Genomic DNA, 25,240 nt, shown 5'->3' with positions numbered 1-25,240 from the left:
TTTATTTGTTTTTGGCTGCATTGGGTCTTCGTTGCTGTGCATGGGCTTTCTCTAGTTGTGGTGAGCAGGGGCTACTCTTTGTTGTGGTGTGCGGGCTTCTCATTGCATTGGCTTCTTTTGTTGCGGAGCACAGTAGTTGTGGCACATGGGCTCAGTAGTTGTGGCTTGCAGGCTCCAGAGCGCAGGCTCAGTAGTTGTGGCATACAGGCCCAGTTGCTCTGTGGCATGTGGGATCTTCCCGGACCAGGGCTCGAACCCATGTCCCCTGCATCGGCAGGCAGATTCTTAACCACTGCGCCACCAGGGAAGCTCCCTCCATTTCCCCTCTCTTATCCTTGGTTTGTTTTATCATATTTTTACTTCTACATATATTATAAGCACAACAGATTTTTGTTATTTTTGCTTTAAATGATCAGCTGTCTTTCAAACATAACATGAGGAATTTTTTATAAACCTGCATAATTTTTATTTTCAGAGTCCTCCATTTTGTAGATTCAGATTTCCATCTGGTATCATTTGCCTTCTGTTTGAAGGGCTTCCTTTAATATTTCTTATAGTAAATATATGGTGGCAACAAATTGTCTCAGGTTTTCATGAAAAAGTCTTTATTTCACATTTATTTTTGAAAGTTTTTTTTTTTTCTTTCCCTCATGGCTTATAGAATTCTATGTCAGCAGTTTCTTTTAGCTCTTTTGAGACCTTATTCAGTTGTTCCCTGGCCTTTCCCTATTCAGCCTGTTCCCTAGTATAGTTTCTGATGAGAAGTTTGGGGGAAATTCTTATCTTTTTTCCTCTGTATATAATTTGCCTATTTTCTCTGGCTGCTTTTAAGAGTTTTCTCTTAATCACTGATTTTCAGCTATTTGATATGACATGTTTAGGCATGGTTTTCTTTGTGTTCATCCTGCTTTGTGTTTATTGAATTTCTTGGTGCTATATAGTTTTCATCAAATTTGGAAAATTTTTGGCTATTTTTCGAATATTATTTTTCCCCTTTCCCCCTCATTTTTGAGATTCAGTTATATACGTTAGACTGTGATATTGTCCCACAGGTCACTGAGACTTTGTTCATTTATTTTTTCCCAGCCTTTTACTCTATATTCAGGTTTCACTGATCTTTTTTTCCTACATTGTCTAATCTGGTAATTATATCCTCTGAGTTTTTTATTTGAGATATCTTTGTCTCTAGAGTGTTCATTTGATTTGTTTTTAATATTCCATTTTCTTTTATTATGTTCGTGCTTTCCTCTAAATACTTGTTTTGCAGGAGAAGAGAGAAGCGAGAGAATAGTCATGTCTCAGGTCTCTGGCGAGTCCCAGGACAGGCTGCCAAGTGAGGGTCCTTGGCTTCCTGTATGGAAAGAATTCAAGAGCCAGCCAAAGTAAAGTGAAAGCAGGTTTATTTAGATAGATAAACATTAAAATTGGCGGAATGCGGACTGTCTCAGAAAGTGAGAGCGGCCCTGGGATATGAAGTTGTTAATTTTTATGGGCTGGGTAATTTCTTATGCTAATGAGTAGGAGGATTATTTCAACTATTTGGGGAAAGGGGCAGGGATTTCCAGGAACTAGGCCACCACTCACTTTTTGGCCTTTTATGGTCAGCCTCAGAACTGTCATGGCACCTGTGGGTGTGTCATTTAGCATTCTAGTGTATTACAGTGAGCATATAATGAGGCTCAAGGTCTATGGGAAGTCAGATCTTCTGCCATCTTGGGCCTAACCAGTTTTTGTCATATCCTCAATGGCTGTGTCATTCTTTTTTTTTTTTTTTTTTTTTGCGGTACGCGGGCCTCTCACTGTTGTGGCCTCTCCCATTGCGGAGTGCAGGCTCAGCGGCCATGGCCCACGGGCCTAGCCACTCCGCGGCATGTGGGACCTTCCCAGACCGGGGCACGAACCCATATCCCCTGCATCGGCAGGCGAATTCTCAACCACTGCGCCACCAGGGAAGCGCTGGCTGTGTCATTCTTTTAACTGTTGTCCCCTGACCTCTTCCTTCCTGTCTCACTTGGACATATGATAGTTTTTTATATCTTTGCTGCTAATTCTATAAGCTCATTTTGGAGTCTGTTTTTATTGACTGATTTTGGTCTTGGTTATGATCACATTTTCTTGCTTCCTGGCACGTCTGATAATTATTGATTGCATACTAAACATTGTGAATGTTATATCGCTTAGTATCTGAAATTATTTTTGTCTCCATTTCATGAGTATTGGGTTTCATTCTGGTAAGCAGTTAAGTAATCTATGATTAGTTTGATCATTTGAGGCTAGCTTTTTAGTTTGTTAGGTAGGGCAGGTTTAGGATACTTTAAGAATGGTTTATTCTGTACCAAGGCATAGTCCTTCTGGGGTTTCTACTGAATGCCTTTAGTGATCAATGAGGTCTCTCCACTCTAGCTTGAAAAATTAAAAGATTTGCAGCCCTGTATGAACTCTGTAACTATTCAGCTCACAGCTCGCTATTTGTTCCTTGCCTGACCTTCTTACTGAACTCAGGTTCGGCTGCTTGCTGCTTGAAAGCCAATACTTGAGAGGCAAGTGCTGGTAAGAACGGAAAGGTGCTTTATTCAGGAGGCCAGCAACTTGAGGAGATGGGAGACTGGTGTCCAAAAACCCAACTCCAAAGATTCTGCTTGATCATGAAAGTTTTTAAAGGGAGAATCATTTGGGGAGGGGATCAGCCCAGTTTATCTGCCACTGTGTGCAGATTTTCTTCTGCTTGGTTGGTGGTGAGGTAACAGGGTGGTGTTCCAGGAATCTCATGCTCAACTTGGGTGGGGGTGGGCCTTAGTTCCTGTAGAAGAACTCAAAGGTATTGTTATGTATATTCTTTGAGGACCAGGACCCTGCCCTGAGGCTGCATTATTGTTTCTTGACTCCTCCTCTTTTGTTTCTGCATTCCCTCCATTCCCTGATAAGCAATTGTTTGATTTTGCCCTTTGGAACTCAGGGAAGGTCAAGGGGGCTGAATGAAGCCTATTTCCTACAAACAAGAAATGGGGGGACACAGAAAGTATTTGTACCTGAGAGGACCCCATAGGGTCCTGCTCCGTTTCAACCTGGTGAAGTTGCACACTATGTATGTGCATCTTAGTATTCAACAAAGCATCAGGGGGACCCCTGCAAATTTCTGGAGCTCTTTTTCAGCACTGTTCCCTTCTCTTTTTTTGCCTTAAAAATTTTTTTTTTCTCTTCTTCCCCCTTCTCTTTGAAATTCTGTCTCAGAAGTCCCAGCCATCTCAGCATCATTGAATTCCAATTTCTTTCCTCAACTCCTTAATTCAGTTAGGCTATGCTTGGGATTCTTTGTCTACTCCATGGTTTGCAGTGTGCCTCTAGGCAGAAAACTGGGGCAACCCTAGAATTCACCTTGTTTGCTTTCTCACTGGGATCACATGGCCTGTGCTGCCTGTTCAATATCTGAAAACATTTGTTTCATATATTTTGTCCAGTTTCCAGTTGTTGAGGAGGGAGGGTAAATATAGTGTTTGTTCCTCCATCATCACCAGATATGTGTAAAATCTGAAAAATATTTTATTACCTATTGCTTGTTCATGTGTTATTGTCCTTTAGCTTTTTGTTTAGAAAATATTCTTAAGTGACTTCATAGTTCAACAGTGGACAAAACGTTTATGAAATACAAATTTATTGCTTAGTATAACATTAGAGCCTTTCAGGTTTTTTATAGTTTTTTTTTTACTGTGAAGATTCAGACCCTCTACACCCCTTTAAGTCTTAAAGGGTCTTATAATATGGACCATGTTATATAGTTGAGCAACATTCATGTTAGTGTCAGTGTGAATATGTCTTTTCTCTTATTGGTCTGTGACAATTGAGGTTGAAGCACAGTTCAGTTCCTAGACTTAAATTTGCATTCAAGTATATTGGGTTCTCTGAAGGCAAAACTAACATACAGCTTTTGTTTCTATAGGATTGTTTTGCTCATTGGGGTATATTAAGCTTTCAGACTAAATAATGAATAAATACTTAAAGAAGTAAAAACAAATGATCTGTGCTCTCCTATCCCCCTATGTGTCTAGGTAACTATAACTACCCAGAATTGCAGCCATGGAGTCCATGCTTAATAAGTTGAAGAGTACTGTTACAAAAGTAACAGCTGATGTCACTAGTGCTGTGATGGGAAATCCTGTCACTAGAGAATTCGATGTTGGTCGACACATTGCCAGTGGTGGCAGTGGGCTAGCTTGGAAGATTTTTAATGGCACAAAAAAGTCAACAAAGCAGGTAAGTTTTAGTTTAGAGTCCAGTTGGAAGGAACACACAAGCTAATAAGTACCATAATGTGCATGTATGCATTTTTATGTTAAGAAATGCTAAAAGTAATGGGTTCTTTAGTTGTCATTTCATCTAATGAAGTCATAGAAAAACAAATGCTTTTAAACATGTCCTTGAATCTCATTGTTACAAATACATTGTTTGATATATCATCTCATCTTGTACTTTAATTTTGTTTACTTAATGACAAACATATCAGTTGCACAAATGAGTGTATTAGATTTTAATATTTAGCAAAGTGGTTTTTATTATTTTTTAACATCTTTATTGGAGTATAATTGCTTTACAACTGTGTGTTAGTTTCTGCTTTATAACCAAGTGAATCAGCTATACATATACATATATCCCCATATCTCCTCCCTCTTTTAACAAAGTGTTTTAGGATAAAAATTGCCATGTTCCTTTTTATTTTTATCAGTACATTACGACAAAATACTCAGTTAAATTTTTCTAACATTCTTTTTTTAAGCATCCTTATTCCCTCTTTTATTCTATAGCCTTATAGAAAATAGGCTTCTATAATATTTTTTCATATTTATTAACACTATAGTTTTTACCGTCAGGGGATACATTTGTGGCATATAATCAGTAGTATGTTTGGGGGTATATTGATTTAAAAATTATTTTAAAACTGTTCTTTTAGTGAAGAGTAGTTTGAATGAGTTGTATTTTTATTATTTTTATTTGACTTAAGAGACCAACAGACTGTTCTTAGAAATGTGGAGGATTGTTAGTGTTAAATTTTACTAACAACTTTCTGTTGGAATTGTTAAAGAATTGAAAAATAACCAGGTTTAAAATGTTTGTGGAAATATGTTCTTTAAAAAGAAGAATCAGAAAAGAAAAAAGAGGGCTTCCCTGGTGGCGCAGTGGTTGAGAGTCCGCCTGCTGATGCAGGGGACACAGGTTCGTGCCCCGGTCCGGGAAGATCCCACATGCCGCTGAGTGGCTGGGCCCGTGAGCCATGGCCGCTGGGCCTGCGCATCCGGAGCCTGTGCTCTGCAACGGAAGAGGCCACAACAGTGAGAGGCCTGCGTACCGCAAAAAAAAAAAAAAAGAGAAAAAGAAAAATCACTTTCCATAAGTACTTTTACTTCCCTATACGTGAAACATATCAAATTTAAGACATGGGATTTAATACACATATTTTCCAGTGACTATCAAAATTGTACAATTGTGGGTATGCATTGTGACTTTTCCAAAACCAGCTTATTTCCCAAAGAAGTATGTTAAAGACGGAATTGGCTTTGGTTATCCTTTTATGAAGGAAGAATCTTGGTTCTGTGATAGATTGCTGGTATGTGGTTTGTATCCGACGTGTAAATCTTGTTTTTATTGCCATTTGGTTAGAAGTCTTTAAGTCCAAAGTTGATCTTTATCTTAAATATTGATTGGTCATTTTTTTTTTTTTTTTTTTTTTGCGGTACGCGGGACTCTCACTGTTGTGGCCTCTCCCGTTGCAGAGCACAGGCTCTGGACGCACAGGCTCAGCAACCATGGCACACGGGCCCAGCCGCTCCGCGGCATGTGGGATCTTCCCGGACCGGGGCACAAACCCGTGTCCCCTGCATCGGCAGGCGGGCTCTCAACCACTGCGCCACCAGGGAAGCCCGATTGGTCATTTTTGAACATTGTTTTCTCTTTCACCAAGAGCTCATCCAAAAAAATAAATGATTTCTTGAGTATTGACTACTTAAAAAGTTATGAATGAGGTCATGAAGTTATATAAATGACCAACCTCCAACACCAGCACAAATTGCTTTTATAATCAATTATAGAAAGGGAAAATGAAATAACACCAAATTTACTAAATTTTGCATTGTTTATTAAGGACGTGATAACATAATAGTGTCTTTGTCCTTAACCAAAAGAGTTCTAGGTGTTTGTGTTTATATCATTAGTTCATATGCTGAAATCCTCTAATGTTGGAGCTTCTGTTGTTGCTAATAGAACATGAGAACCAGGCACAAATAATAGCTAGTTAATTAGATATTACACATTAATACAGCATTTCTCAACTGCTGACTTCGGAACTAAGATCTCTTATGACACTTTAACTGTATTCCTTTTTTTCCCCAAATTTATTGCTTTGAGGAAAAAGGTAGTTTTAGAATATATCATTGCTCTCTGTGGATTTTGAATTTTCTTTTGCCTCTTTCAAACCTCAGAGGGTTAGAACTCTGAGTATCCTGTCTTGACTGCTGGCTAATTCCTTAAGGAATAGCTAAGTCTCTTGGCACTGAAGCCTCATTTGAATTTCTCCCTTAATTGAAAAGTTTTAGTTCTTTTTTCAATGGCCTCATTTTTATTAAAAAGGAATCAGAGAAAATAGATAATCTAGAGCTGTACTTGATACAATATGGTAGCCATAAGCTATATATGGTTTTTTCAATTAATTAAAATTTAATAAGATTAAATTCAGTTTCTTTATTGGACTAGTCACATTTCAAATGCTCCATAGCCACATGTGGCTCATATTACCCTATTGGACAGTACAGGTAAAGAACTTTCTATCATCACTGAAAGTTCTATTGGGCAGTGCTGATTTTAGAGAAACTGGGAGAAAAATAATGGAAAAGGATACTCTGCTAGTCGTTTTCTTCCCCCTTAAAGGGACATTGAGACTGAAAGCATCTTTCTTACCCTCTCAGCTTTATTTGATTTAGCATGCAGTGTACTTGATTGTAGTTGTGTTTTATAGTAGAATATATGATCTTAAATTTGACTTTGAGGTAAACATCGGGTACGAGGCTTTGGGCCAGGAGATTTTCATACCTGTTTTTTAAAAAATAAATTTATTTATTTATTTGTTTTTGTCTGTGTTGGGTGTTCGTTGCTGTGCGCCGGCTTTCTCTAGTTGCCGTGAGTGGGGCTACTCCTCATTGCGGTGTGTGGGCTTCTCATTGTGGTGGCTTCTCTTGTTTCAGAGCACGGGCTCTAGGCGCATGGGCTTCAGTAGTTGTGTCACACAGGCTTCAGTAGTTGTGGCGTGCGGGCTTCAGTAGTTGGGGAGCGCAGGCTTAGTTGCGGCATGTGGGATCTTCCTCGACCAGGGCTCGAACCCGTGTCCCCTGCATTGGCAGGCGGATTCTTAACCGCTGCGCCACCAGGGAAGCTCTCATACCTGGTTTTAATAGTTAAAAATATGAAGGTGTTTTCTGTGTTACATGGCAGTGAAATAAATACCATGATATTTAAACCATTGCATTTAAAGTTTAAATCTTGTTCTTTTTCCCCATTTCACTTTTTTACATGATCTTCAAAAAAAAGTATCATAATTTCACATTGTCCAAAAAAACCCAACAACAACAAAAAACACAGCAGTATTTCCAAGTTAAAAGAATCCTTTTTAGGGTTTGCATACCCCTTTAAAGATTATCTGTGTATTTTTTCCTAGGGTTATTTCAAGTTCACATTAGTACATGATTAATTATAATTTTCAGATCATGTAGAACTTTTAACTTTAAAATTTATTTTTATTTATTTTTGGCTGCATTGGGTCTTTGTTGCTGCACACGGACTTTCTCTAGTTGCGGTGAGCTGGGGCTACTCTTCTTTGTGGTGTGCGGGCTTCTCACTGCGGTGGTTTCTCTTGTTGTGGAGCACGGGATCTAGGTGCACGGGCTTTGGTAGTGTGGCGCGTGGGCTCAGTAGTTGTGGTTCCCGGGCTCTAGAGCGCAGACTCAGTAGTTGTGGCACATGGGCTTAGTTGCTCCGCGTCATGTGGGATCTTCCCGGACCAGGGCTTGAACCTGTGTCCCCTGCATTGGCAGGAGGATTCTTAACTACTACACCACCAGGGAAGTCCCAACTTTTAACATTTTAACCTAAATGTTTGAAGACCTCTTAGAAGAGTAGTAATAATAGCACCTACGAAACTGATGAGAAAAAGTACATATTTATGAAACCTGGAATGCAGCACGATAAAGAATTGGTAAATAAAAAGTTACTTGCGCCTGGTTACTTGTGCCTTCATTGTACCTGATTGGACATCTGTATTATTATTCTGTCTTTATGCTTCCAAAAATAAGTTTCTGTTGCTTTTTATTATTTTTGAAAGACATTCATTGAAGAAACACCTCATAGTGAATAATTTATGAAAGTGAAATTAAGAATTCTAAGAATCTTCAAGACAAGTATATAGTTGATTTTTTGCAGTAAAATAAATTTCTTAGGCCAGTTTTGTATATAAAATGAGCCGTTAAGATTTTTAAAAGTTATTATTTAGATAAACTTAACCAAATACAACATGTAAACATGTTGAAATGGATAGATCTTTAAATACAGCTTATTAGCACTGGAAGCTACTATTTAGGCTCAAGTGCTATTTAGTTTCCTTTTTGAGTGTTTATTTAGAAGCAGCTCTTAGTTCTTAACCATTACTCTTTCTAGAATGTCTTTCTAGAGATGCTATAAAACATTTCAAGGTGACATTTAGGGAATTTAAGTTGTCTAATTTTTAAAATATAAACTTATTTTTAAGAACTCACATGTGGAATAGTGCACAAATCATGAGTGAGCAGCTTTTTGAATGTTCACCGTGAACACACCTGTGTACCCAGCATCCATATCAAGAAAACATTGCTAATACTCATGTCTCTTCACATTTATTACCTCCCCCCGCCCCAACCCTGCCCCTTCTCTCCAGGGCTAACTGCTCTCCTGTCCTTTGACACTTAGGAATAATCTTGCCAGTTTTTGAATTTTGTTTAGGTGGAACCATAGCATGTACTTTTGTGTTTGGCTCCCTTTTCTTAAATTTATTTTCATGAAATACATCTATGTAGTTGAACATAGCAATTTTTCTTTTCATTGATATATAGACTACTGCTGTGAACATTGTTGTGTGCTGTTGGCATATATGACATGTTACCTAGATATGGAATTGCTAGGTAATAGTGTATGTATCTGTTCAGTGCCAAAAAGCTTTCCAGAGTGTTTGTGCCAATGTACACATCCACCAGCAGTTATAGATCTCCACATCTCTGCCCAAACCTTTCCATAGTTAGTCTTTTGAACTAAAAAGGGCTATTTAATTTTTGAAAATTCAGTGAAATATTTCCTGCTCCCCTACCTCTTGAACTTTTATAATGTCTAGTAGATAGTTGCTAGGCTTAGAGTTTATGCTGCTGTATTTCTCTTATAGCTTTGAAACTGACTTAGTCTTTCTACAGAGTAGCATATTTAGGACTAAAATGGTTTTATAAACATAGACACTCTTTTCAAATATATCCTTATTTCCTTTTTAAAGAATATTTAAGAGAGATTTCTGAGACAAATGCCCTGCACTGGATTTCATTAGCTTTTCTAATTTTTAATTAGACTTTATTTAAACAAGTCATTAAAGGGAAATTTTTTTGGTCAAACTGTATATATGTGAGAAACGCTTGCTTCATATATATGTCCTTTAAAATTGAAATACCATCACCGTATCTGTTAGATAGGAATACTATAACTATAAAGGCTGCTATATATTTAAATAATTTGTAATAAAAGCACTACATAAATAGTTTCTGTCCCACCTGTATATATAACTTTTACTTCTTTTCAAGTAGAAGAATAGCTCAACATTTTGAAATCTCTTTCAACTCTGCTATGTCAAGCCAAGGGATTTATTTGGGGGGAAAATGTTTTAAAAAATACGTGTGCGTGTGTGTATGTTTATATATAAAATTTTGCCTGGTTCTCAGGCTATTCATGCATTTATTTATTAAGCATTTCTGTTTATCTTGACACAAGATTCTGTGTTGCCAGGTGACTACTCTTCAAATGGATTTAACATTTATTAGGAGTCTTCTAGTGTCCCACATTTATTACGATCTTTTTTATCCAGCTTTGGAGTAGTTCTTTTTTAAAAAAATAAGGCAACTTCAGTCTTATTTTGCCTTAAAAGTCATACTTGTTGGCCTATTTCTTTTGCCTTGCTTCATAAGCTTCGTAACACCCCCAGTTAAATTGCTATTCATATGAGGATAATAAAGATTGATCAATTTTTTAAAATCATGCAGTAAAAATTTACCTATTCATATTTATCCACTCTACTACATGTAGGCTTGGACACAGTCCCTTCCTTATTACAGAATTTACATTATGTTATTTTAGATGCCAGTGTCCATGGGGTAAAGCTTGCTAATATTGTGTAGACAGAGGCATAATTAAATTATTATAAATAGTTAAATTCTAAAATATTAACAGCTTTAATGTAAAGGAAACCATTGTGCAAAGGTGAATGTGCTAGTCAAGTTGCTTAGATCAAAAATGATCATAGACTATCTAGTAATTTTAAGGAGTATATCTTGTTATCTCTCAGTCATCTCAACTTATTTTTAACTTAATCTAAATAAAAACTTATATTTTGTTTTATTGTTTTGAGAAAGGAACATTGTCCCAAAATCACACAAAAAAAAGAAGAACATGATGCTTGGAGTTACCACCAGCCAGTCCTGAAAGGCCCATAAAATAAAGGATTTCAGGGAATGTCTATGTTTCAAAAACCATCTCTGGTAGCTCTGAGGAATAGGTTAGTGGAGTTCATGATTGCTATTAGGGAATCCTAGATACATTGGTGTATACTAACTCAGATTTTATTACTTAAATTATCTTGTTTTCAGTGAGAGTTCAACTTTGTAGTTATAGTAAGCAAAGTAGCTTTTAAAAATTATAAATTAGGTCTATATCAAAAGACAGCCTCCATTATGACAAATATTAATTTTTAGAAAAGATAATTTATTTCATATCCTTTTCTGTTTAAAGATAGGCTATTGAGAAAAATACTTTTTATTTATGGGTAACTCTCTTTGCCAATGTATTTTAAAAAATATTAAGTGAATAAACAATAGAGTGCCAAATGTTGCTTACATTATTTTATATTTGGTATTATTTGTAATTTTGCAAAAAGGGCCTCACATTTTAATTAGCGTTAACAGTTGTTGAATCTTAAGTGGAAGATATATTGGATGATTGCACTACCTCATTTTTTTTGTATATTTGAAAATTTTCATAATGAAAAGTTGAAAACGGTTTTAATTCAACATGATAATGAAATGCTTCAAGTAGTTGCTTATCTTTACTGACCATCAGTAGGCAATGAACATCTGAGTATCTTTTAGGTGAAGATCCTGTGGTGGGTACAGAGACACTTATGGCATGGTTTCTTTCTTCAAGAAGCTTGTAATATACATATAGGTATAGACGGATAGGATTTTTATACAAGTGATATGTGTTAGCAGAGGGAGTAGTATAGTGAAGTAGTAGAGGAAAGACAAATTTAGAAATTAGATGATAGTCTATTCTGTTGAAAGGTTTCAAGGTGCAGGCTAAGAGTTTTCTTTTAAGGAGTCAGTATGAGGCCTAAAGGTTAGTTAATTAGTCATTACTTTGTTGACGTTGGTTAATTTTAATTAACTGATCCGAACAAAGAAATTTTTTTTTTTTTTTTTTTTGCGGTACGCGGGCCTCTCACTGTTGTGGCCTCTCCCGTTGCAGAGCACAGGCTCCGGACGCGCAGGCTCAGCGGCCATGGCTCACGGGCCCAGCCGCTCCGCGGCATGTGGGATCTTCCCGGACCGGGGCACGAACCCGTGTCCTCTGCATCGGCAGGCGGACTCCCAACCACTGCGCCACCAGGGAAGCCCCGAACAAAGAAAATATTTTTAAGATAGTTGATAACCTGTTCTGATCTATGTAGGAATCTTTCATTTTTGACCTAAAACAATAAATGAATGTCAGAGAGAGTTGTGTTTTTTTTCTTTATGAACTGTAGTGTTCTGCCTTTAGAATGGTGAATCTGTAGGAGCTCAGAAGTTACTTCATGTAATCTTTTTTTAAAGACTTAAAACATCTTGAAAAAATAAACACATTTAAATCAGATGCATTTATAAAATATGTTGGAACACTTACTAAAAATTGTACACATGAATAGTGAGGTGGGAACTTGAACTTGTAGGTCATTTGTTTTTAGTTCAAGTTAATATTACATAATTCTCTTAGCTCCTGTTCTGTGTCTCAAAATGATCAAAAGAGCTAATATTTTGTGTTTGTGTGTGTGTATGTGTATATGTATATGCCAGGTTAACTTGTGAAGGCAGTATATATATGAGTGCTATTTAAAGCTCTCACGCAAATAGTTTTACTGAAGGCATATATCATGTTTTACTAGGGTCTTATTTATTGGCCCTGTTATTTCTGGGGAGACAGAATGGTGTATTGGCTAAGAAAGTGACCCCTAGAGCTGGACTGACTGGGTTTGAATCTTGATTCTTCATCTTACCAATTGTGAGATCTTAGATAATATGTTTATCTTTTCCACAGTGTCCTCATGTGTGAAGTGAGGATAATAACTTGTCTCATGGGTTGCTGTGAAGAGTGGAATAATTCCTAAAAAGTACACAGATGCTTGGGGAATAGGGTGTTCAATTTGAGTTACTAATGTAGTCCCTTTACGTTATAACTTTTCAGAGCCTCAATCCTCTAAAATCCTTAACTTATCTATATATGTCTAAGGAGGCTCCAACTTAAAACAAGTTGTGTTTTGAGGAATTTACTGATTTGGATTTCTGCAGTGAATCTCCGTTATGTAAATAGGTTGCCAGGCTAACTTGTGAAGGCAGTAATCATAATGTAGCAAAAATAATTAGAAGAGAACAGCAATAAAATGGAAAGATACTGTCTTGGTATCAACTCAAAGATAGTTGAGTAGTAGTAGGTTTAATTAAAAGCATTTGAAAGAGACACAGAGCTCTGAAAGAGTCATTCAAAATCTTCCATAGAATTTTGGAGGGCTACCATTGATTCTTTGCTAATTTTACTTCCAACTTTATCAGTTTTCTTTGCATTTATGATGGAGAGCTAGCAGCATCACTGATGTATTACACAGTTGTAATATATCATCTATCAGTACGGCTATTTTTTGACTGATTTGTTAAGATTAGGTAACTTGATGGGAACTGTTCTCTTTGTGCAACTGAGAGAGAATGAAAGAGAGAAGGTGGTTAAGGAGGTTGTGTGATTTTAGTAGTATAAAATAAGCTGTGACTGATCTCAGAGAGACGATAGGGGAGCAGTTTCCCGTGCTGGTAACCATTCCCAGTTACTGCCCTTAAGAAGAGGAGAGAGAGAAAGAGTATGGGTTATTCCTATGTAAAAGATGCTTACAAATTGAGTTTTTGTATAAATAAGCACTCCCTGACATATAAGACGTTTCTTTTAAAAAGTATTTCAAGATTCTGTAGTATAATCCAGGGTTATCACTATGAAAAGCATTTTGAATTTTTTAACATTTTAACTTTTATTTGAATTCCAGTAAAATAAGAAATTACTACATAGGAGACAACACATTACACAGTTTGTGTGTATCTCTGATACCAGAGTTGAAAGATGGAGATTTTCCTATGTTCTCCTTAGATGAGGGTTCTTAGTCTTATAACTCTAAAAATATTTAACTTTGGTAATTATGAAGAAACCAACTTTTTAATATCAGAAAAGTATTACAATGGTGCTAAAATGCACCGTTTTTAGTTATTTCTCTTTGTAGACTGTTGTGACACTCAAATAAAATTTTATTGCTTTTATATATTCTTGATTAATTAGTTACACATTTCTTTCATTAGGAAGTAGCTGTTTTTGTCTTTGATAAAAAGCTGATTGACAAATATCAAAAATTTGAAAAGGATCAAATCATCGATTCTCTAAAACGAGGAGTCCAACAGTTAACTCGACTACGACACCCTCGACTTCTTACTGTCCAGCATCCTTTAGAAGAATCCAGGTAAATTTTTATGAAAACTTACATAAGAGACTTCCTAAACAAATAGTTTTTTTAAAAAAAAACTTTATGTTTGAAATCTATCTATACAGTATACTGTCAGTGAAAAGTTCTTATCAACTGAGTGTTGAGTTCTTATGGATTAGTTACTTCTTTGAAATTTATTTGCATATTCTATGTATATGTCTCTTTTTGAAATATTAATAAAAGTTTTCTTCACATTTGCCATGAGTCTGTATTTGCTTACTCTATGTTCAAGACTACAGCAGTCCAAATGGAAGATGCGAGAGAAGTATAGAATACAGTCCCTGCCTGAAAGTAATTTTTCTTGTTAATTTGCTAGAATTCATTGCCCCCTTTTCATTGATTCAATATTCAGAGGCTATTTTTATGTGTATTCCAGGTAGTACTGGACGTTTAACCTTTTACTATGTCCAGTATGTCAGTCCATAGTCCTCAGTTACTCTACTATCTCTTTTTCTCAAAATGAGCTTGGGAACTGTTGCTGAGAATGACAAGAAAACAGAATTTATGTTGTGTAATCTTAACTGGATCCTCAAGCCTTGGTGCTTTCAATAACTCCTTTAGATACCCAGCTATATAAATCTTTTCCACATTACTCATAACCCCTAATTTATTCCTTCCTTCCTACTTAGCAGACTGTATTCCCCTCTCTTAAATCAGATCTTAACCAAATGGTTTGCCAATGCATTCTGTGGACCCTAGGATTTTAAGGATAGGGAAAGAAGAGGCAGGGGGAGGAACCTAGCTGGCAGGGGCCCAGGCTTCCCATCTCCCTTCAACCAGGACAGTTTGGTTTTTATCTATTTTATATTTTGGATTTCTACATAGTTCTTACTTTAGAATCTTAGTAACCCACTGTCACTTACTCACTTCCCCCAAAGACACAAGATCTTTTCTTTGAACCTAAAAGAAAAAAATCTAATGTTTACCATGTGAAAAACTGTACTAAATTTTTTGTATTTGTTTAACTTATTTAATTCTCAACAACTATATAGAAGAACTGAGGATTGGAGCTGCTACTACATAAGCCACATAGTTATGGCACCCTGATTCCTGAGCCTATGCTGTGCCTACCCAGAAATATACTTATTTTATGTCTCTTATCATGATAATATTTTACTGCCCTTCTTTGTTTAAATAAACCCAGAAGAAGATTATAGTTGTTGTCTTCTTACATAACACTCACTATTATGAACCCTCTATCTCAAAGTGGACTAAGTTTTGTTGGTCACACTTGTCCTGAGCTTTCCTGACTCCATGCTTGTTTGTGCTATTTCCTCTAGAGTGTTTTCTGTCAGTAGTTATAGTGTCACCTATCAGAACCTACCCACCTTTGTTATTTTAACTTGTATTTCTTTTTTTTTTTTAATATTCCATTGTATGAATATAGCACATTTTGTTTACCTGTTCATCAGTTGATGGGCATTTGAGTTGTTTCTCCTTTTTGGTTTTTATGAATACTGCTGCTGTAAACATTTGTGTACAAGTTTTTGTGTGGACATACGTTTTCATTTCCCTTGGGTGTACAACCTAGGAGCCAACTTGCTGGCTCATATGGTGACTCAATATTTAGCCGACTGAGGATAAAGTAGGATTTTTTTAAAAATTTAATTAATTAACTTATTTTTGGCTGCATTGGGTCTTCGTTGCTGCGTGTGGGCTTTCTAGTTGCGGTGAGCGGGGGCTACTGTTCGTTGCGGTGCGCAGCCTTCTCATTGCGTTGGCTTCTCTTGTTGCGGAGCATGGGCTCTAGGCGCGTGGGCTTCAGTAGTTGTGGCACATGGGCTCAGTAGTTGTGGCTCACGGGCTTTGTTGTTCCGTGGCATGTGGGATCTTCCCGGAGCAGGGATCGAGCCTGTGTCTCCTGCATTGGCAGGTGGATTTTTAACCACTGCGCCACCAGGGAAGTCCCTAACTTGTATTTCATCATTACGTTTTAAGTCTCTTGAAGGGAGAAAGGCCAGTGTTTTATATCTTTCTTTGTCCCTGCAGCTTCTTTTATAGTGATTTAAATATTATAGGACTAGGGCTTTTTTGGCGTTCATGAAGAGAGATAATTCAAAGATTACTTTGAGGCATTTTCATTGATAGGTTGTAAAAATTGCAGTAGCATTGATAGAAATAGGAACCCTTTAGGGAAGGAAAAAAATAACTTCTGGTTTTTAATGACTTAATAATGTGGAGATGACACTGGAATCATCCAAAAGAAATGTGCTATAGAAAATAATCCAGGGACTTCCCTGGCAGTCCAGTGGTTAAGACTTTGCCTTCCAGTGCTGGGGGTGCGGGTTCAAACCCTGGTTGGGGAGCTAAGATCCCACATGCCTCAGGGCCAAAAAACCAAAACATAAAACAGAAGCAATATTATAGCAAATTCAATAAAGACTTTAAAAATGATCTACATCAAAAAAATTCTTTAAATAAATAAATAAAAAGAAAAGTAATCCAGGTGAAAGTTCAGAGTTGGTGATGTATATGGGGGTGAGTAAAATATAGGTAGTAATTAAAACCATGAAAAAAAAATGAATTTCAAGAGCATGAGTCAAAAGAGCAGAGTAGTGAGGACAGAACTTGAAATGTAGAGGGGAAAGAAGAGCCAGCAAAAGAAATTGGAAGGATCATGTCGTATGACAGGAGAAAAATTGGCAACATGTTATGGAAGCCAAAGGAGGGAAGAAAGGACTCCCTAACACTGGGGACCACCAAATAAAAAGGAAATAAGGACTAAGAAGAATCCATTGCATTTGACTAGTGAGAGGTTGTTAGTGATATTCAGTAATTTCAGTAGGATGGCAGTTTGGAAGCTAGAAAGGAACCCAGCAGAGAAGACATCATTATGTGAATAAAGTCCCATAGGAGGAACTCAAAGGAAATTTCAGGAGGATAGTTGCAAATCACTAATATACTGAGGTAAAGTGTAGGGAAATGAGATCATTCATGTTCGATGAACTTTACTTTTTCAAGATAGAACGTGGATAATAGATGAGTAGTAGGTAAAGGAATAAGGAGTTAATGGAATGAGGAGTTAATATAAGAGGGCTATGAAGGGATGTTCTTGAAAAATAAAAAGAGCGAGGTTAAATAAAGTATACTATGTATCTTTAGGCTATGAGTCTACAGAGACTTGGGTTTTCTATTTTTTCCTTCAGCTTACGACATAAGCAAGAGAGTAAAAGAAACCTGTGATGGCGCCTACAGGGTTAATAAGGGTTTGCCCAGTAAAGGGTAGTAAGGGCGATAGTTTATTGTTGAGGTAGTAGGGAGAAAGACAGGAATAAAGTGTAGTCAGAACTGAATACTTCAAATTTGTTGAATAAAGATACTGGGAAGCTAGGTTAGGTGGTGGTAGTAAAAGGATGGGAGATGAATGGCTAGTAAACAGCTGCGGTTGGGGGAGGTGGTCCTTGAGAGAGGATTTAGCCCTTCTGGTGTGTAACTGTTTGTAATGATGATGGAAATAAATATTCATGAAAGATAATAAGGCCTTCAAGCTTGAAGAATAATCTTACGAATATTGATATGACCAAGGATGATTTTGGGGACAAGACAGAAAAGGAAAAAAATAAGAGTTGCTAAAATAAACGAGTCCTGGGAATCATTGGAAACTGTAGAGAAGACTAAGGGGTTTTTGAGCAGTTTTCCTCCAGTGCAGTTCAGCAAACGAAAGCCTGAGTCCACTGTGTTAATGAGCTTAGTGTGGGAGTCAAGAACACGATCAAGATCATCATCTTTATTGATAACTGAGCAGGGAGGACAGTGTAACTTTCTTCTTCAACCTAAGCAGCTCTGTCTTTATCACTCATACATATTGAACTTCTGCATATGCTTTCATTTGAAAAATGGGTTCAAAGTGAAAGAAAAGTAACTCAAGTATTACTGACAGAACAGCAAAAGGCATATTTGCCATTAAACAGTTACTGTCCAGGTGCAGAGGCTAGGTATAGCTTTGTTACCGCACTGCCTTGTAGTTCTTCATTGCCAGAGCCTAAGCCAAAGTCCAAAATGTTAGGACTTGAATCTCAGACAGTTGGTAATTACAATAGCAATTGTAAACATTTACTGAGCTTACATTTTAGTCAACATGCTATGTATTTTATATGCATTTGCTCATTTGATCTTTACAGTAACCTTTCAAGGTGGTCTTTTATCACCAGTTTACAAATGGGCAAAGTGAGGCTCAAAGTGTCCAAAGTCACCAACAAGGAATAGAGATGCTGGGACTTGAAGTTGGGTATTTGTATTCAGAGCTTGAGCCCTTGGTCATTACTCTATTAGACTTATTGAAGGCTTATTGAATGTTACTAATGCTGAGGGCCCCGGCTCGATCCCTGGTTGGGGAACTAAGATCCCGCAAGCTGTGTGGCACAGCCAAAAAAAAAAAAGAACAGTAATTTAAAAAATTGGAAACTTGTGACACCTTTAAAAATGATACATAAAATAGATAAAAGCAAAGGTGCTCTGAGATTGAAGTAGTCATCAGGCTAGTCACTCCCACTGGCATCTGGACCTGACTGCCCGGTCCTGAGATTTTCCACATGGACCTCCTGCCAGGGAGCTCCCCGAGCTCCAGGTGTGTCCATGTGGCCGTGCTCTGGCCAGGACGTCACATCTCCTGACACGTCCTGCCCCTCAGCAACCTGGGGAAGCCCTGCTGATCCTCTGCACACAGGCTCCACAGTCACTCCTACTCACCCACCCGGAAACAGGAACCCCCCCCCCCGCCGCCACCCCCCCACCTCCTCCGCACCAAGCACACACATGGCATGCCTGTCCTGGCAATGTGCTGTGGAGGACAAGTGGACATCAGGGCTTGCAAAGTACCCTAGGACAGTGGTCCCCAACCTTTTTGGCACCAGGGACTGGTTTCGTGGAAGACAGTTTTTCCATGGACGGGGGTGGGGGGGGGTTCAGGAGGTAATGCGAGCGATGGGGAGCGGCAGATGAAGCTTCGCTCCCTGGCCCGCTGCTCACCGCCTGCTGTGCGGCCTGGTTCCTAACAGACCGCGGCCTGAGGGTTGGGGACCCCTGCCCTAGAAGACACCACAGGATGCCATGTTTCCCAAAGCAAGAACAAAAGGGTTTTCACATTGTTTACAGGAGCAAAAGACAGTCCTAGAGATGCAAAAATGATGCGCCCTTCCAGGGTTCCAACAGCTCACAAAGGTCCCAAGAGACGTAATTCAGGACCCTTCCCTCACCCAGGTGTTTGCTCTTAACAGTGAAAAAAAAAGTGACCGTCCTGTGGGAGCTGGAGCTATGCCCTGTCCCTCTTCCTGATTCATTGCTCCAGAGGTGTCTGTGGGAAATCTACAGGTTCCTTTGAGCATATTCTGAGATTTAGAGCCTTAGAAATAAGGGTAATATCATAGGTATAATGTAACAGTATGTTAAATTAATTCATTGGTTTTCCATAAAGAATATCAATCATTCAAAATGCACAGTTGATATAATGTTTATTTCCTGACTTTTTAAATTTAAAAAATGTATCACAGCTGTTATAACACTTAAAAGACTGAATGATTTATCCAGTGGAATTCATATACAAAGCTTCCTGACTTTGCTTTATTGGCCTAAGTGTGTTATATTAATGCTGAAAATAAATCTAAAATTGTCCACCTTCTTGTTGATAGTTAAATAGGACCACTAATATTTTTCTTTTTTAAAACAGGGATTGCTTGGCATTTTGTACGGAACCAGTTTTTGCCAGCTTAGCCAATGTTCTGGGTAACTGGGAAAATCTACCTTCCCCTGTATCTCCAGACATTAAGGATTATAAACTTTATGATGTAGAAACTAAATATGGTTTGCTTCAGGTATGTATTTTTATTCATCATGTGGATAGAATATTTTCCTTCAAAATTGTTTTTAGCCATTTCAAATTTAGCTGTATAAACTGCTTTATGTAAACCTTTAGATCTTCTCAGTAATTTAAAAATTATTTCTATGTTCTAGAATTTTTCTACAGTTTATTGTTAGGCTTAAACTATCTTTTTAATGTATGAAACATAACATTAGTAACCTTTGGAGAAGAGCACTTGTTGATTGGTGGATGTGGTGGTTCCTTTTTAATGTTTTTGAATTGTAAACCTTCACAGTGCATCCGTTAAGTCCATCCACTTTTTCTGATTTTCCTTCCCCTGCTTACCAAAATATCTTTGGCTTTCGAGAGTGAATTGATACAGTAGATTCTTTGTTTTTGGGGGGCAGAGATCATTTTATTCATTATTTTTAACAGTACTGTTAAGGTATAATTAATTGGCATACAATAAACTTCACATGTTTAAAATATACAGTTTTTTAAGTTTATAGGTGGAACCATCACTACAATCAAAACAATTTACATATGGACCTTCCAAAGTTTCCTCATACCCATTCCGGTCCTCCCCTCCTGCTCCTTGCTGTCTTCTGTCTCTCACCCCAGGAAGCCACTGACTACTTTCTGTCACTAAATCAGTTTGTATTTTTAGAATTTTGTAAATGAAATCATACAATATGTACTCTTTTTCTGGCCTGGCTTCTTTCAATCAATCTGATTATTTTGGTATTCATTCATATAGTTGTGTATATCAATACTTCTTTTATTACTGAGTAGTATATCATAGTTTGCTCATTCATTCACCTGTTGTTGATCATTTGGGTTGTTTCCAATTTTGGGCTATTGCAAATAAAGCTGCTATGAACATTCATATGCAAGTTTTTGTATGGACGTATGCTTTCATTTCTCTTGGTTAATTACCTAGGAGTGGAATGGCTGTCAAATGGTATGTGTATATTTTATTTTTTAAGAAACTGAAAAACTGTTTTCCAAATGGTAGTACCATTTTACATTCCCATTGCAGTGTATAAAAGTTACATTTTTTTCACATCTTTGCAAAACTTGGTATGGTTGGCCCTTTCAATTGTAACCATTCTTTTTTTTCGTGGGATCTTAGTTCCTTGACCAGGGATTGAACCCAGGTCCTCGGCAGTGAAAGCATGGAGTCCTAACCACTGGACCGCCAGGGAATTCCCTCAATTGTAGCCATTCTAGTGTGTGTGCAGTGGTATCTCATTGGAGTTTTAATTTGCATTTCCTTAATGAATAATGATGTTGAACACCTTTTTATATGCTTCCTTGCCATCTGAGTGTCTTTTTTGGTGACATGTCTGTTCAGATCTTTTGCTTATTGTTTAAATGGGTTGTTTGTTTTCTGTTATTGAGTTTTGAGATTTCTTTATATATTGTGGACACAAGTTCTTTGTCAGATACATGACTTAAAAATATTCTCTCTTAGTCTGTGGCTTATCTTATTCTCTTAACAGTATATATTTTCTAATTGTGGTAAAATACACATAACATAAAATTTGCCATCTTAGCCATTTTTAAGTGTACAGTTTAAGTACATTCACATTCTTGTGCAACCATCACTTCCATCCATCTCCAGAACTCTTTTCACCTTGCAAAATTTAAGCTGTACTCATTAAACAATAACTCCCCACACCCCACCTCTCATACCTCCCAGCCCCTAGCAACCATCATTCTACTTTCTGTCTCTATTAGTTTGACTACTCATATAAGTGGAATCATGCAGTATTTTTCTTTTTGTGACTGGTTTATTTCAGTTAGCATAATATCCTCTAGGTTCATCCATGTGGTAGCGTGTGTCAGAATTTCTTTCCTATTTGAAGGCTGAATAATATTCTGTTGTATGTATTTACCACATTATGTTTATTCATTCATTCGTTGATGGACACTTGAGTTGCTTTCACCTCTTGGTTATCGTAATACTGCTATGAACATGGGTGAACAAATATCTCTTCAGGACCCTGCTTTCAGTTCTTTTTGGGATATACCCAGAAGTGGAATTGCTGGATTCTATGGTAATTCTATTTTTAAGTTTTTGAGGAACTGGCATACTTTGTACGGTTAGCCCTTTCAAATCCAGTTTTCACTTTTTGTTAACAAATTCCATGGTAATCTCAGGCACAAATATAAAATTACCAAATATTAATCCAGTGTGAGAATGAGGGAATATCAGTTAATGTTTGAAAACTGAGTACAATGCTATTCAGAAAAACTTAATTTCAATATGAAGTATAAGTATATAAAAATATTAAGAATTAGAATCAAATTGACAAAGGTATTTCTTGATATTTACTGTCTTTAAGTAAGAAACCAAAGATTCTCTTGCTTTTCGAATTCAGGAACTGAATAAATTTGGGTAGCAAAGTGCTTTTATTACTGTCTTTTCTTTTGCTTTTGTGCGTATAGAAAGGAACTTAATAAATAGTTGTCCTCTGTTTTTACAATTGGGTTTTTCTTGCTAATGCTTAGAATGCTCTGGCAACTGAGAATATCTACACTTTTGCATTTATGAAATTTAATTGTTACCTGGCGTGTAAAAAATTTTTATTGGGAGAAGCAGCAAATTTGATTATTATGAGATTTATTATTGTAATTGAAAGGAGTTTTATTAAAAATGTCTTTTATTTCCATTTACAGGTTTCTGAAGGATTGTCATTTTTGCATAGCAGTGTGAAAATGGTTCATGGAAATGTTACACCTGAAAATATAATTTTGAATAAAAGTGGAGCCTGGAAAATAATGGGCTTTGATTTTTGTGTATCATCGACCAATCCTTCCGAACAAGAGGTAATGAAGGTTTTATTCTTCTCATTTTTTAAAGCTCTGGAAATTTGTGATTGCATCTGAAATAGATTAGAGAATTTATAAGCCTGATAAATGTGTAGAAATAGGCTATGTGGTACAATGGTATGTTTAAATGTATAGCTTTATAGAAAATTTCTAGTGTTCATTGTACCTATGAATATTTAGCTCATTAATTCCTCAGTAATGTTACTTGAGAAGAAAGTACTAGAGTTAAGCAAATTTGAGCACTATTGGGTTAAGTAGATTTTTTTCCCTCAGAGTGTCAGATACACAAACAAACATTGTGAATCTCTAGCAGTGTTTCCCCAGTTTATTGGATCACAGAATCTTCTTTAAGGAGCATGATAACAATAGCAGTGATAATAATGGGTAACATTTATTGAAGCGCTTTTCTGAACACTTCTTGTGTATTTACTTATTATCCTCACAACGACTCAGTGAGGTATGGGAATAATACAGATGAGTAAGTTAGACTCATAGAATAAAATAATTTGCCTAAGTTTAGGCAAGTGGTAAGTGGTAGAGCTAGGATTTAAACCCAGTCTTTCTGGTTAAAAAGCACCTGTTACTTAGTGATTATGAAACCTGCCTATTTATACTTAGGAAAACACTGCAATATTTCAAATTTTTACAGTATAGTTGTTACCTTTAACAACCATGCTTTGACCTAAAATACATTTCTAATTTAAGTAAACATTTTTAAGGGAAGCAGAAAGAATTAGTATTGGTTGAGTACATACTATGCATCAGGCACTGTGCTGGCTCTGTTTTCTATACTTTTGTTTATCTTACAACATCCCTTTGAACCTGTTAACTAAATCACATAGCTAGTTGGTGAAAGAACAAGGTTTCAAACAATAATCTATTTGAACTCATAAATTTGAAGCCTGTGTATCAGAAAACATAGGCCAGACCTTTCCATATTCATAATGCATTGTATAGTGTAGTGATAATTTGTCTTCTGGGAGAGAGTGCCAATAATCTCAAAGTTATAAGAGTTCTTATTCTTATCTCTTAACTTGTTTCATGCACTTTCTAGTTCTGGGATTTGGGGAAATTTAGAATTGAAAGTGATGGTGACATTTTTCCTTGCATGACTGAGTATGAATTTAAAACTAAATTGTTACTACTTGACAGTGGTTTGCTTTAATTTAACTATTTAATCTATGTAATCCCTTTTCTGTCTTTTTATAGCCTAAGTTTCCATGTAAAGAATGGGACCCAAATTTACCATCATTGTGTCTTCCAAATCCTGAATATTTGGCTCCTGAATACATACTTTCTGTGAGCTGTGAAACAGCCAGTGATATGTACTCTTTAGGAACTGTCATGTATGCTGTATTTAATAAAGGGAAAGCTATATTTGAAGTTAACAAGCAAGATATTTACAAGAGTTTCAGTAGACAGTTGGATCAGGTATTTGCCTTTAAACATTTTCTTGCATTAAAAATGTATTAAGTGTTTGGTTTTTTCCAAAATATGTTCAGAAAATTCTCTAAACTGAGATGAGTGTCTCATATTTTAAGTTTTCATAAAGTCAACTTAACAAAAGTAATTCTTAGGATTAATATTTGTTACTACAACTTTAATCATGGCATTTATTTACTAGAGTGAAAATTGAAATATGGTCTAAAATACTGGGTGTTTTGTTTTAGGAATAGAGACAATTTCAGGTATTAAAGATGGTTTTAATTATCTTGCAACAGTAGAATTAGCCCTTTGTTCAATCTAAAAATATATTTTTTAGTAAATTTCAAAAAGTTTTTTTTTTTTTTAATTTATTTTTTATTTATTTTTGGCTGCATTGGGTCTTCGTTGCTGCGCGTCGGTTTTCTCTAGTTGCAGTGAGCGGGGGCTACTCTTTGTTGCGGTATGCGGGCTTCTCATTGTGGTGGCTTCTCTTGTTGCAGAGCCCGGGCTCTAGGCTCTTGGGCTTCAGTAGTTGTGGCATTCGGGCTCAGTAGTTGTGGCTCATGGGCTCTAGAGCGCAGGCTCAGTAGTTGTGGTACACGGGCTTAGTTGTTCCGTGGCATGTGGGATCTTCCTGGCCCAGGGCTCAAACCCATGTCCCCTGCATTGGTAGGTGGATTCTTAACCACTGCACCACCAGGGGAGTCCCTCAAAAAGTTTTCTTAAGTGGACTATTGACAGTAGAAATGTGTATCTTTTGAATATTTTATATTCATATTTAACATTATTACTCTTTTGAAGTTGAGTCGTTTAGGATCTAGTTCACTTACAAATATACCTGAGGAAGTCCGTGAGCATGTAAAACTACTGTTAAACGTAACTCCAACTGTCAGACCAGATGCAGATCAAATGACAAAGGTGAGTGCATATGAATTCCTGCCTTAGATGGAGGGACAAAAAATGAGTTAAAGTTGATTAAATGCATCTGAAGATTTAATCAGATATAGTCCCCAGATAACATCTGTATTCTTGAATGTATTAAATATTCATCTTCTTTTAATCTTAAAGAGTTAAACAATTTATGCAGGTAA

The 25,240-nt window shown here is 36.8% G+C and overlaps 1 protein-coding gene across 3 annotated transcripts in view; it reads left to right on the top strand.

The window, feature by feature from the left end:
* Nucleotides 1–25,240, top strand: part of SCYL2 (SCY1 like pseudokinase 2) — a 58,411-nt gene that overhangs the window by 11,693 nt on the left and 21,478 nt on the right. For 2 of the 3 annotated variants that reach the window (XM_060164813.1, XM_060164811.1), the window contains exons 2-8: nucleotides 4,047–4,251; nucleotides 13,911–14,068; nucleotides 15,624–15,677; nucleotides 19,758–19,902; nucleotides 22,572–22,721; nucleotides 23,934–24,155; nucleotides 24,951–25,067. In XM_060164813.1, coding sequence (XP_060020796.1) covers nucleotides 4,075–4,251; nucleotides 13,911–14,068; nucleotides 15,624–15,677; nucleotides 19,758–19,902; nucleotides 22,572–22,721; nucleotides 23,934–24,155; nucleotides 24,951–25,067 — 1,023 coding nt within the window. In that variant the 5' untranslated portion in view covers nucleotides 4,047–4,074. The remainder of the gene's footprint in view (nucleotides 1–4,046; nucleotides 4,252–13,910; nucleotides 14,069–15,623; nucleotides 15,678–19,757; nucleotides 19,903–22,571; nucleotides 22,722–23,933; nucleotides 24,156–24,950; nucleotides 25,068–25,240) is intronic. The other variant, XM_060164812.1, reaches the window with a different exon arrangement.

The sequence above is a fragment of the Lagenorhynchus albirostris genome, chromosome 11 (genome assembly GCF_949774975.1).
Source record: "Lagenorhynchus albirostris chromosome 11, mLagAlb1.1, whole genome shotgun sequence".
NCBI classification, from domain to species: Eukaryota; Metazoa; Chordata; class Mammalia; order Artiodactyla; family Delphinidae; genus Lagenorhynchus; species Lagenorhynchus albirostris.
The sequence above is the reverse complement of the archived record's forward strand: the minus strand, read 5'-3'. Positions and strand labels throughout refer to the sequence as shown.